This window comes from Pempheris klunzingeri, chromosome 8 (genome assembly GCF_042242105.1).
Source record: "Pempheris klunzingeri isolate RE-2024b chromosome 8, fPemKlu1.hap1, whole genome shotgun sequence".
Lineage (NCBI taxonomy): Eukaryota > Metazoa > Chordata > Actinopteri > Acropomatiformes > Pempheridae > Pempheris > Pempheris klunzingeri.
The window spans coordinates 18,103,494-18,118,117 of record NC_092019.1 but is presented as its reverse complement, the minus strand read 5'-3'; the positions used below and the strand labels follow the sequence as shown (position 1 = coordinate 18,118,117).

The 14,624-nt window shown below is 42.5% G+C and overlaps 1 protein-coding gene across 1 annotated transcript; it reads right to left on the bottom strand.

The window, feature by feature from the left end:
* Positions 1-1,864: 1,864 nt before the first annotated feature.
* Positions 1,865-13,584, bottom strand: lpcat3 (lysophosphatidylcholine acyltransferase 3). The gene is made up of 13 exons (XM_070834754.1): positions 13,275-13,584; positions 10,901-11,008; positions 8,885-8,991; positions 8,250-8,343; positions 7,949-7,986; positions 6,093-6,271; positions 5,863-5,971; positions 5,659-5,745; positions 5,176-5,339; positions 3,626-3,773; positions 3,086-3,241; positions 2,282-2,425; positions 1,865-2,184 (listed from the first exon to the last, which is right to left on the bottom strand). Exons 1-12 carry the CDS (start codon positions 13,357-13,359, stop codon positions 2,306-2,308), a joined length of 1,395 nt encoding a protein of 464 aa, XP_070690855.1. The 5' UTR covers positions 13,360-13,584; the 3' UTR covers positions 1,865-2,184; positions 2,282-2,305.
* Between the last annotated feature and the right edge of the window lie 1,040 nt (positions 13,585-14,624).

Genomic DNA, 14,624 nt, shown 5'->3' with positions numbered 1-14,624 from the left:
TCTCTCACGCACACACAGCAAGAAAGGACAGAAAGGGGTGCGATTCAGGCGCGGTGAGGAGATGTGAGGACGGCTAAGACGCCGATGGATGCCCTTGTTTTTTCGGCTCTACGGAGAAGAGGAGCAGGAGGAAAAAACGGTGGGAATATTACGCTGCCGTCCCCTCCCTCTCGGCGTTTCTTAACCCGCCCACACTGCGTCCTTCTCCCTCTCTCCCTCCCTCTCCCTCTCTCTCTCTCTGTACCAGTCTGCTTCCCTGGCTGTTTTTTGCTGTTGAACGCACATTGAGAGTGACTCAGACCTCAGCACAGCAATTCATCCCGTCACGTTGGGGTCTGCTCGATGAGAGACGCACTTAACCCCGTTTTGTCCGCGTGTTAATTCCCCATTTCCCACTGCCCGAGCATCCCCATGACCACACTGCAAAATGACGTCATGTCACACCTTTTTGCCCTGTGCTCCTTGTGAGACACACACGAAGGCAAACACACACACACACACACACACACACACTCTATAACTACTCAGAGTCCTTGTTTGAAATGCAGCATTTTAATCAACATTATAAAACTGTATCTGAAAATCACCCCCTCCCTCCCCTCCCCTCCCCCCCTCAAATCCCCACTTTTCTTTTCCTTTGTACATTTGGTAGGAATAAGGCAAAAAAGTAGTCTCTTGAAATAGCAATTCACATCAATTAATAATCACCATGTCATGTATATAAATATGACTAAAATCTGGGCTGTTGCTACAGTGAGGTTCGTCCTACCCACACGTGTGTGTTGAGGGACGGCAGCAGGGCCTTCCTTCAGCATGCCGTGGATCAGACAATCCAGCCACCCCCAAAAAATGTAATTCAACGAAACAATACAAAGAGGCGTTCCCACAGTGGGACGGGATTCTTCTACCTTACACTCTTTTTTAATCACCACCTGCTGTTAAAAACAGAAGAACCAAGGGTGAGACATAAAAGTGGACCCCCCCCCCTTCCATTTTCTGTTTATTGTGCTTCCAGTTTAAAATGAGACAGTTCCTCAGTTCAAAAGCAGCCTGTGCCCCCCTATTAATGGAGATCAGAGTGAATGTGGGATGAGCCAAAATGATCAACTGTAGTGACTGAATGGTTGGGCAGTGTTAAAAAGTCTCCTTCTGAAATCATTCACTTTCACATCTGTGCATTTCAGGGCTGAGGGCCGGGCTTGGAGCAGCGCCGACAGAGGAGTGGCGTAGACTGAGCAGAGGGAAAGGAGGGTACGCGGCAACGAGAAAATACCAGGAAGTTCACACAAGGAAAGGCAGAACAATGCAAACTCTCTCATGAAATCTTATCCAAAGCTACAAAATGTTCTTTTTCATAAAAGCTGCTAAAACTCTATAAAATCAAGTCTTTTTTTCCCCCATCACAAATCAAATTGAAACCAAAACAAATGTACTGCAAAAACATTCATTAATACAAGGCCATTTTGAGTTGGGGGATTAGTGTTCAGTGTGGGATTTACAGTGCTTGTGCAACCACTGGCAGCCATTTTTGCAAACCAACTCCCCCTTATTATTATTATTATTATTGTTATTATTATTATTATGATGATCATTACTACCATCTGTCTTTAGCAGAAAGCCGTATGCATCTTGTATTATTACATTAGAAAGTGCCACATATGCTGGCGCTGTGCTTAAACCTCCTGTGAAAACTTTCTGCTGCTAAAATGCGGGTGCTGGACGTGAGATAGAGAAAAAAACAAAAAACAAAAAACAACCACAAAACACATTGGAGCCAATGACTCTGAACCAGTGACTGGTGGGTGCAGTTCTGTGTCGACAGCATGTAAGTCTCTCAAGTTCAAGTCCCACGTTTCTTTAAAAAAAGAAGAAGCAGAAAAAAGAAAAAAAAAAAAAAACAACAACAGGAAATCGCCCCTGATTGGCTCACAATTACCCCATGTGGCACGATGGTCATTTCCTGTAAACATTTCTCAAAATGTTTATAAAAACACCCTCCCATTTAAAACACAAAAATATATAGAAATTTATTTTTACATGGACACATATATACATATATATCTATATATAGATATATATATAGAGATATATATGAATATATATTACTAAAGGCCTTAAAATATTTTCCATTCTGCTCCTTGAAAGTCACAGTTCCCTTCAGTGGATATTTAGCCTTAGATGGACCTGGAAGGAAACAGAGATATTTTAACATTTATTCGCAGCTTTTAAAACATTATTGACTGACACAAAATGACAAAACATAAGGCCTGCGCTTGCTTACCGTGCCAGCTCTCAGTACCAAGTTTTAATCCTGCTTCGTCTGGCTCCGTTCTTTCTTAGGTACCAGCGCCTTACGGAGGTATGGCATGATTAAAAAGGCTACGAGGAAGAATACGTGACCGCAGAAATAGACGGAGGAGTACACCTGAAAAACAAAAGGCGACAGAACAGTCTAATTCAAACCTTCATTCACACATCCACAGAGTCATGAGGACACCTGCTCTGTCTCCTGTCAGAGAGTTTAGAGTCATTCTTTACTCGAATCAATGGTCTGAGCACAGAGGGTGTCTGAGCTGTACAGGCTGTACAGCGCAATGGCAATTTTTTTGATTTTGAGCTACACAAATAAAGTTGACTTGATTCAACTCCATTTGTCATGATGAAATATAAAACGCCTGCCAGCCTGATAACTCTCCAGAGTTGTAAAATCCTCTCCCATAGTATTACAAACAGTTGTGCAGTGTTTTGGTATCTGATAAAGCTTCTATTACTCAAACCAGCATTCCTGGGGCCTTTTGCAATCACTGTGTTTGTTTGGATTAGTTCAATGTGTCAAGAAGATAATGATCTCATATTTCAAATAAAAGCTTGCATCTTGCAAATTTGGTGACACGGGCCTCTGGATTGTGTTTCAACATGTTCCTACTCCTTGGTATTATCTTAATACCTGTTTTCAGTCTGAACGGCCTGTAATTCAAACTGCGTTGCCTCAAACCTGGACGGCGACACCCAAAACTTAATGTTACAAGCGAGAGCAACCGTAGTTCCCCCGTGACCAGAGAGGCCCCTGAGAGCTGTGAGTTACCTTGAGCCATTTGTCGTAGGTGAAGATGCAGAATGGCACGAGGGGGTAGCCCATGAAGAGCCAGTGGATAAACTGCTGGACTACATAGATGAGAGGGTAGAGAGAGCTGTTGGCCAGCTTCGTCAGCAAGGGACTATCCTTCACGAGTGCCAGGGCCTGTCTCACACACACACACACACACAGGCAGACACATATTCCATAATGGTTATAGTAATACAATAAAAGAGTCTGTGTATAATAAACTGATGTGAAAATGTGACTGGAGTCAATATTTAATTACAAGCAGATTCAGCAGTGAGGTGAATTTGATCAATAGTCTATTTAATACCAAGAGGCCGTCTCTTATGAAAAAGAAAACAATGAGTTTATATGATGCAGTCAAAGTGCAAATATAGCTTTTATTGAAAAAAATAAGCCTAACACTAAGGGTACAGAGAAGAACAAATTTTCCACCCACTTAGACAAATACCCAGATGGCTTGAGCTTCCTACACATAATTATCTTTAGGTTAGCACATTGTGCCCTGTATCTCTGGTATACCTGTCTCTCTACAGTGATGATGAAGAACTCCATGGAGAAGCACAGGATGTATCCCGAGTGAAGACCATGCCAAATCGTCAGAAAGAGGAGAGTGGCCATGTGAGACAGGGTCTTGTTGCCCAGGAACTTCAACCGCTTGAAGACATGTCTTAAAAAAAGAAGAGGAAAAAAAAAAAGTCAAGAGTTGATGGATAATCTCTTTGTGACTAAAAATCTGGATAAGGGCAGTGGAGAATGCTTAATACATCAGCCATCACTGCCTACATGGCAAGCACTCACTTACCTGGAAGTTGTTGTTGCATAGCAACTGAGGTTATATTAAAACATTTCAACGACTTCACATCCTCTACAAGGGTACTCATCAATTCAATGCTAGCCCAGACTCTATAATATCTTAGACAAGTGCACACACACACATTATGTTTTCAATACCCAAACCAGTTTTCCCCCCTTACAGCACATTAGCAGAATTAGCTGTGGAGAGTTGAGCCAATAGGTGCATGAAGCACTACTGTTTAAAAGCCTTGCTCGTGGCCTTTAAGCCATCAGTGTGCCTCAGACAAAGTGCTTGTCATTTTGCACGCATTTTGCACGCTCTCTTGACGCAGCAACTGGTCAAGTGCACAGGTGGGACAGTAAGCAGGATTTAAGCTTCTCTGTCAAGCTTCATTTTTTCACCCTTCACTCAAATACGTCTGCCAGTTTTGGTGTGTTAAACCCAAGTACAATTCACTGGTGACAGCTGACATTTCACCCCGCCTTTGCGTGTGGCCATTCCTGTTCCTATTCCACAGACAAACTCCAGTAGCAGTTTCAGACGCAAACTGACCCCCCCTTTAATGTTCATAGTTCTATCCAGCCAGAGGAAGAAGGCTCAATACATACAACATCAAACTTAACTCCTGAACTCCTTAAATGTGTGCTGAGAGAATTATAACTCAGATGTGGGCTCGTATGTGACTATAAATAGACATTTCTTTGTGGGTCAGACAATGAGAGCATTGTATGTGTTAAGTCTGTATTTTATCTAGCAAGGACACCAGAGCTCCCCACCAGTATCATAAACTCACCTATATCTTATAAAGTTACCCATTGAGAGAATTTTCATTTCCATTTTGGAGAGGTGTCACTCTTCCTCCTCCCCTCTCTGTGTCGCATGCAGTTTTGGATGATAGAAAGTGAGCTGTGGTAGCTAATGCATTCAGCTCAAATGGACCATGTAATAAACTCTATGTTCAATAAATTTCTTTGCTCACTGCGGTCATCACCAAATGAAGTCATACGCTGCTGCTGCAAAAGTGCCTTTAATTGTCTGAAAAGTGCAAACTTTTAAACCCCTCCCAGGATGCACGCACCCTCCCCGTCATGGTTGTTCTGGTGTTAAAACAAACCCGTGAGGCCCTCTTTGTAAAACATTGCCACATGTGCATAGTGGATTGAACTGTCATCCCCTCTACTCCGCTGTTATCATCTGAGTAAATACTTAACGTTTACGACACCACTTTGAATACAAGCTGGAGAGCGTCACAGATTTGTGGCTCAATACTGACCTGGCAGCCCAGGCGTTTGTGTTGATGTTGAAGGAGGAGATGGTTCCCCCAAAGAGCGGCGTGGTCTCAAAGAGCCACACCTTCATGTTGGCACAGGCGTCCCACTGGTGTTTACCATCCACTACGCCATTGTAGCCCAGTCCAGATAATATACATACACCCTCCTGCAACATACAAAACACACATCATCTTCGTCGTTTGCTCATGTAAGATCACGCTGTGAAGCACAAAAACCCGATCGACTGGGCTGTTACTCTGGAGTGGGTGTGCCATTAAAAAACTAATTATTTAGGCACGACTGTGTGTTAAGGTATGAAAGTTTTACTGTGTGCTCTCTCACAGCAAGTGTTAAGCCGGGTAGAGTATGCAAATACAGCTTAATATAAGTCAGGTTTATGTTGGGCACCGAATCAGTAGGCTGTTTGCTATGAAGACAAAACTGCATTTTTCTTGCACATGTTTGCAGATTAAGAGGCTACTTACCGCTATAACCCAACAGCTGACATATTTATATAAAATGACTTTAGCCCACAGCAGTATAAACACACAGCGATACCAGAAGGGCTGGGCCTGTTGGAAAGGACACAGTTTTATTATTTGGCCAATGAGAAAGACATCCTGAAACTCTTGCATTGAAAAGCATTAAGCACATGCAGTGATTATTTTTGAATATATTGTCATTCTCACCTCATACTCATCTGTTAAGAAGTAGCTGTCTGAGTAATAGGGACTAAATATTGCATACATCACCAGGCAGAGGAAGCCTAGAGCAAACCTCTTCATAGCTGGTATAATGCTGTAAGAGACAGACACAACATGAGATGGCAATGATGTTAACTGCAGAGCTGCGTCACTGCATAGACAGTCTTTGAGCCCATCATTTCTTTTCATTGCTCTTCCTTTTCTGAATCTTTTACCTGTTTGGAGGATTTCCAGGACAGTCGGTGAGCTCCCCTGCTACCAGCCTCTGGTAGCTGCGCAGTGTAAACTGGGGCCCCACCAGGAAGCCTCCGTAGAAGTAGGAAAAGCCGTACACCTCCAGCAGAGAGGGGGCAGACGGCAGAGCTGCCTTCTTCTGTTCTGCACTCAGCTGGGACTGGAGTTTAAGGATGTGAGAGGAAGAAGACGATGAAAAATAAGGGAGAAGAAGGATCAGGACAGGAAAGAGGGATGAGGGGAGTGGAGGAGGAGAACAGGAAAGGGCAGAGAAGTCATTTTAAAAGCACGCTGATGAGCTCAGGATGTATCTGGTTACATAGGATTCATTTAGAATTTGACCACAACCTAGACTGACCACAAACTCAATAAGACTTAATACTGGCATTTAACTGCAGGCTGTAAACTGTGCACTAAAGAATGACCCTTGGCATTTGAAACACTTTGGCAACAGTGATTTTACAGATTTCCACGTTTATACGTTTGCTCTTCAATATCATAGGTTGTATTGTGTCATTGAGGATAATGCTGCAAATCAACATCTTGTGCATCGATGTGATAAAATAACATAATTGTCAGGAGTCCAAAATTAGACCCAGTATTGGATTAGCCAAAAAAATCCACTCATCTAGTATCTAGTATCTAGTTACAGTCTCAATCGATCTTTTATAAAATTGGCTGCATCATGAAATATTCTGATGTTGTGATACATTATTACACATGATATGACGGACGATTTTATCACCCGCCCCCTCTAAACATCTGCTGCCACTTCTTTGCCCTTTGATGTATCTGCTCTACAGCTCAAAGCACATTTTGGGTGTTGCAGTTATCTCATCATTGCTTTGGTAATCTTATTTTTCAAAATTTTTTTTTGGTTGATTTATCTTCACACTTTTTGGTAGTTCAGTGGGAAGATATGCATCCAGTGGTCAAACCCTTTCCCCAATCCTTCCTTTGAGCTTGCCTGGGGTGTCAGATAACCTTCTTCTGAGTTGTAAGATAGTATTGTTTGCTTTGGAGTAACACAGTATTTAGAGTAATCTTGTGATGGTCTCTGTTTGAGTCAAACTAAATTAAATCTGCTCCCACATGCTGTTCATTAATGGGAAAAGCTACGTTTCCACTCCTACACAGCTATTCACTTATTCTCCTGCACACCTGATTGAATTGACACATGTAGAGCTGAGATGATTAGTCTATTAATTGATTACTTAAGGGACAAAAAACCAACTGTCAACAATTCTGATTTTGAAAGTATTTCTTCAAGCACAAATTCTCTGTTTCCAGCTTCTGAAATGTGAAGATCTGCAGTTTTCAGTGACAGTAAACTTGGCTGGACAAACCAAACAATCTCACTTGTCTTGGCCTCCAGGGAAACTGTAATGAGCACTTTTCACTATTTTCTAATATTCTACAGAGCAAACAATTGACTGATTAAATGAGAAAATAAGTGGCTGATTAGTCAATAATGAAAACAGTCCCACAGGTGTGCAAAGATCACTTTTCTCATATGGTGTTTGTTTGGGTCTTTGTTGTGCTGAGGACCTAATGTTAATACTAGATTTACTTATCACTGTATGACTGTACCAGCTCCTTGCTGCACATTGGTGCACAGCGATCATCTACTTGTTGGTGGTGAAAACTATCAAATATCAAAAACTTCAGCTACGTCTCTTTCATACATGACAGAATTTTTTTTTTTTTTGGGGGGGGGGGGGGACTAACAGGAACTAACAGACATACACAATGAGCAAAACAATCCCAGACAGACAACAACATCAACATATTGACGCATGCTCAAGCAGGCAAATGCAAGAGAGATCAACCAACTCACTGGTTCCTTCCCGCCGTCATAGTAATCAAATGACAAACCTGTAATCAGAAAAGGCAACTGGTGTCAGAAACTATGTTAGAGCGACTAAAGTTGTCATGATCATTTCAATGAACATCTTAAAGCATGCATAGGCCATGTGAGCAGTTTATCAGTGTGTTAATCATTCACTTGAGTACAGAGGGAGATTGCAACAACAGCAACGGGAAGATATCAAATCAAACACGATGAGAAAACATCTGCTTTTCTGAAAGAACTGGGCTTGTCGAGCGGAGCAGGGTAAGGAGAGCTTTGGCCAACTCACCAACGAGTTTGAGCGTGAGTACGCAGTGAGGCATAGTCCATTTGATGTCATACTCCTCCGTCGCTGTGTAGTAATACCCTGCCAGCAGGTAAAGCTACAGGAGGACAGAAGAGACATCCGGTGAGCAAAACTCTGCATTATCAAACAACTCTAAGAGGATGTGCATCACAGTCCTATGTGACTTCAGGAGAAAAGACTGAAGGGAAGGAAATCGCCAACACAAATCAGAGGATGTGTGAAGGTAAAAAAAACTGAAGTGGGCATATTTCCATTTAAAAATGTGGTTTCATTAGCATATGACTGGTTTAAGTGTCAGCAATAAATGCAAGAGCGTGCAAAAATAAAGGCTCCAGCATTCCCACAGGAACCATGTGACTACATCTCAAGATTATTAGCCTTAGTTACAAGTGGCCCTTTGAATACACGAGAGTAACAGCACGCAAGCATAAACAAAGCGTTTAAAGGAAATCAAAGAATGCAGATGCAGAAATCAGATACTGGACTGTGCAGACGAACTGGCAGGCAGCACCAGAGCCACTGCGGTATAAGTGTGAGGGTGGACAAAAGGGAGCTAATGCTATAAAGTAAGGCTGGACGTGTGGAAACGGGGGAGAGGAGGCACTGGGATACCTCACCATTTGAAAGGTAAAGCTGCTCAGGACAGTTGTTACCGTCCTTCCCATGAGCCTCAGCATCAGGAATTGGACAAGGATGCATACTGCGGAGTGATAGAGCTGAGAGCCTGGGAAAGAGACGGACAGAGGGGGGGGGGGGTTGTTGATGATGGTGAGTGCAGTCAAGTGTGACCTGTAGGACTGGACATGACAACAGCATTTTTCCTCCACAGCTCAGTACTGGCAGAGATGGAGAGAGAACAACAAAGCAAATCTACGATACACATTGGACTTGAAATGAGCTTTCAGAGATGGTTGGAAGCGAATGTGTTCCACAAGGAGGAAGATAAAGCAACAGACCTGCTGTAAAATCCAAGTGCAGCCACAAAAGAGTAGAGAGAAGACAAAAGATCAATGTTAACAGTTTGTGTTTACTCCAGCATGCCACCGTCATCCATGACAAAGCTCCATTATGAACTCAATTGACTATCATAGGTCATGTTTAAGCAACGCTACAGGAAATTCAGTGGTTTCCTCTTCTCTTTGGAGAATATTTTCTTCTGATGCGTGAATATCTGCTGGTTTTCTCAGTTCTCCCTGATCCTAAACTGAATTATAGAAAATGTAGAGCTGTCACTATTGATTATTTTCATCATCAATTAAGCTAGATAATAATCAGCAAATTAATTGATTTATCTAATTCATTTTGTCTATGAACTGTCAGAAAACAGTGAAATATGCCCGTTATAATTTACCACAGTCCGAGGAAATCTATTCAGATTACTTGTTTTAATCAACAAACAGTCCAAAACTGCTGAAACAAGCAAATGTTCTGCTTCTTTGCTTGGAAAATTACTAAAAGAGGAATTTGTTATCAAAACAGTTGCTTTAATTGCTCTAAAAATCTTTGGTTTTGAACTGTTGGTTGGACAAAACAAACAATGTGAAAACATCACCTCTGGCTCTTGTTGAAGTTGATGAGCATTTTTCATTATTTTCTAACATTTTACGGACCAAGCACCAAATTGATTAAGCAAGAAAAGAATCGGCAGATTAATCAATGATGAAACTAATCGTTAGAGGCAGCCCTCAGTGTACTTAATAGACCATATATTAAGTTGCACAGAAAGACAGTCTGAGCTACATGGACAAAAATGACATTTGCATATAAATCTCCAGTTGTCAAACCTGCTGGCATAGTTCAGAGCACCACGTTTACTTCCTCATCGACCCAGAAATGAGTCAACACATTGGATGATTCAACCACATGAAAATGTCTCTTAAACTTGACACCCAAAAGCCATTATGCTCCACGCTAAACAGACCAGTGTTTCCTCCAGGTGTTACAGTTTGTCACCAAATATTTGATTTAAAAATTATATTCTGCTGCTTCTGGGATTCCCTTTAGTTTGCAATTGTTCAGTCCATGAACAATCAATTCGTAGATGTTTATAGAAATAAATCTCCCCAAGCCCAAAGGCTAAAATGTTATTCCAAAAGTGTGCAGAGAATTGCTCATTTTCCCGAGCACATTCATTTTTGCTTTGATTTGCTTTGAGTCAATCTGACAGCAGCCAATCATTTTACGAGCAGCGGCGAAAAGTGTTTTTGGCAGCAGAGACTAGCAGACAAAAAGAAAGAGGGACTGGGACTGTCACAGACAGCATCGTGCAAAACATTCAGCTCAGGAAACACAAATCTTATTTCAAAGGTATGAATATCTTTTTTAAAAGTTACCGCTTTAGATTTATTGTACTGATACTCGGTTTAATTTTCTAAAGGGGACCAAGTTTGGTGAAAGATAAATTATGACTTGTTTAGGACTGAACTTTGCTTCAGGCAGGAGTTTGTAGCTGATGCTAACAGACAACGTCAACATTTGCTGTTTGAGTAAATTAAAGGTAGTGTGTGGACTTTTGGGCAACTAGCAGTAGTGGCTATCACCAGAAGCAGCACAGAGTTCAAATTGTTGCTAGTTTTTTTTTTTTTTTACAGCTTAATTATAAGAGAGGCCTGTGAATTCCCTTTTCATCTCACCAAAGTTGAAGGCTGCTAGAGCCAGTCCAGAGAACGTGTGGAACAGGTGAATAACTGTGGCAGGCTGGTAGAACAAGAACCGCCGGTACACCAGAGCACAGGGATACCCTGCAGGACACACACACAGAAATGTAGGGGGAAAAACTGTTAATGGAGCTACGCTGCATTTCCTCATAACAGCTAATAGAGGTGTAGCTGACGCCTTCTGATATTAACAACTCTGACCTTGTGGTAAAAACGTACGCACACAGCAACACATTAGTACCATTAGTGCAAATGAGAAAGGAGAAAGATAACTGCCCTAAGTAGGACAAACACACACTGGTGATCGTGGAAAATCACATTTTAAAATAGGGTCAACCAGTTCAACATGTTCTTGTTCAGATTTTGACTTATCGCAATGAGATTATTCATTGATATTTGTGCTTGTGTACATGTAAATATCTGAAATGTAAACACCCTCTTTCTCAGACTGATGTGACCCTGAAGTGAAAAAATTAATTGAAAGTATGACCCACAGTATAATGTAACTGAGTGGCCAAACGGACCAACATTTGAATTAACTCAGTGGATATCCAGGTGGGGAAGGTACATTCACGAGCACTGCGGCAACTTGGATGCAGCCAAATAGAAATATCAGCTTCATTTGATATTTTATGCAACATTCAAATTTCCATATGCTTCAACTGGCTTCTTTTAAAAGGAAATTCTGTATCTTATTGTCAGCAAATATCATTGAAAAAACAGTAATATTTCATTGAATGAAAGTATTCTTGGTGCAGCCAAAGCCTGATATATTTTATTCCCCTTTGCCATTGACCTCCATTGCTGTCCAAACAATCAATGGGCCACACTGTCGCATTAGGTGACACGGTAACAGTGAAGATTGGCACTGTAGTTTATTTTGAGCCGACCACACATGCACCACCCTGCTGCCATCAATATCCACTAGTGCATATTAACACCAGTGAATTAATATTTGTCTGAAAAGACATTATTTGCTCCTGCTTGGGTAACGTTTGCTTTCAGTGCCCTGCTGTTTGTCAGAGTAAGTGAAAACATTTCTAAAGAGGCCTTGAGAGGCAGATTAACATTAGAGAAATATAGAATAACAACAGTCTTATCCCTTAAAAACGTTCACAATCCAATAAATCAGATACAGAGCGCCTGTAGGGTTAATCAACTGAGTCACTTGTGGCCTCACAGGCTTCTTTTTTTGGTAGCTTTAATGATGCACTTTCAGTAGACAGAGCGAACAAGTATGGATCTGGTATCAAATATCAGATCCCACACTGTGCTTTATTATGTAGTCAGTTTTGCAAAGCAGTTGGTTGACCAAGGCCTAAATCATAGGAGCCTCTGTTATGGCCCCAATGTGTTGGTGCAAGGCAGTTCCTATACGGCCACAGTGTTATGAAAGACACATTGGGCAACACCGGGATATAGTGAACGCAACAGGCTGACGGAAGGGCTTCAGGCATTAGCCTACCAAAGTCTGAACTGAAGGGCCACGTTCAGTCTAACGTGTTGGTGGTGTGAGAGAAACAGACGTGTCCATGTGTCAGAGTAAAGTTCAGAGAGGACAGCATGGAGGACGCCCTCCCCCACCCCACCCCATGCACACACACACACACACACACCTACTCTAGAGTAGTGCTACATGACACAGCCTACATGTCACAGCAGAAGTTGAGGCAAACTTACTGATGACAAGTCAGAGTAAATCTCGACCTTGCCTCCACTTTACTCTACTGGGTGAAAAAGGAGGGTTGAGGGACATATTTTGGCAGCATGTGCTCACTCTCCTTGTCAAAGCATGTCCCTCCCCCACTAACACTGGGGCTTTTATTTTCCTTATGTCCACCAGCCCACAAACAATTTCATCAAACCACAGGAGCTCATTTTTAGTTGCCTGCTTTTCGTCGCTGCCCATCTTACTTGACCCAATTGTCCAGCTTGTTAAATAGTCCAACCTGAAGTTGACACTGACGTTAATAAACGATACTTGGCACCACATTAGTCATCATGTCAGTTCACTGCCACCGTTTAGCCGCTGGTCCTGATGTTTATGTCCACTTGGACGTCTGAGGGTGTGTGCCATTTAATCAAAGGCTCTCTGCAAATTAATCTGCCGGTTCTGGGAAGCCCGTGACAGATTTATCCGGATTCTTATTTAGCTGTGTACACAGCAGTGTACCAAAACAACCGGTGTACAGCCTGTAGCTGTGTCACAGTTGGTCCCTGACTGAGCGTTTTGTTAGCACTGAGTTTAACAATTACACTCAGAAATGCAGCACAGCAGCCCAAAGCTGCCACCGGGAAGACTGTCAGGTCTGCTAGCTACCAGAAAATCACCGTAACAGATTCAACTCACCGATTAAAATAGATAAAATGAGTCGGACCGCTGGCTCCGGGGAACCTAAGGACTCCGACAGATTCTCCAGCAAGGGAGCCGCCATCTTTCTTGTGGGCGGAAACGTCTCTTCGCGACGGTTCAGTGAACTCTACTGACTCACGGCACACATCCACATATACACACACACACACACACACCGCACACACACCACACACACTCCGCTTTTTAAAGGCCCTTCTCGGCTCAGCCTCCTACTAAGTTAAACCGTGTGACTCTCCTCCCACCTCCCCTCCCGCCCGGCTCGGCCCTCTTCACCACTCCTCTGCCGGGACAGTACAGGTAGGATAACTGTGTGCGCGCGCGCCTGTGTGTGTGTGTGAGTGAGCGTGCGTGCGTGCGTGCGTGTGTGTGGAGAGAGCCGGTTAACTAGTGCATGATGGTGTGTGGTTATTAACCCTCTAGTGTAAGTGCGCCCCCATGTGGTGTCTCATAGGAACAGCCTTCCTCCAGACATGTTATAAAACATATACAGCTGCTGGTACTGCCAAAAATCACATGCAGAGTTAATTTTCAGTTATAGCCTCACTAAAACGTTTAATCAGAAACCACGGGGATTGATGGATGGTTATATTCAGAGCTTAATTTGTAAACCAGGAGGTCCTGGAGCACAGGGTGCTGCTGAGGCGGTCAGTGGGAGAGAAAAAACAACATCAAAGGTCCACAGAGCCTGAAGCACAGTGGACAACATCTGGGTGATGGATGTTCAAACTAAACAACACTGAGCAAAGCCGTCTTTAAACAAAGCATCATTTATCTACATTTATTAATCAGAGCATTAACTCGCTCACTCAAAATCAGCAGGAGACGTGTAAAAACAGCTGTTTACAGTTGGTTTGGAGCTCTTTCTTTCTAAAATATATGACTTAAATGGATGTTAAAGTAAACACCAAATAGTAGCCAGAAGATATGAACTCAAACGAGTGGAGGCTGACTGAGCAGAGGTGGATCAGAGGTCCCCACCTACTCTTCCCCCTGGTTCCTCCATCCTCCATCCAGGAGGAGGGTCACTGTTTACATTGATGATACAGATGCTCGGAGTAACCATGGCTACTCCTCCAGCTGGGCATCTCCATCCTAAACTTTAACCAGTTGACAGACCAGCGTCTCACAGAGACAGATGGTCCGCTGTTCAGAGCTGCTGTGAGGAGAGGAGCCACATCGAGCCCTCAGTCTCATGTATTAGAATAAAATATATAACTGTTGCTTGTCATTTTGTCTCCAAACGCTCTTGTGTAGTTTTATATATTATTCTATTGTTTCTTATTTTATTTTTGATATATTTTATTATTTATGCTATTCTTTTATTTT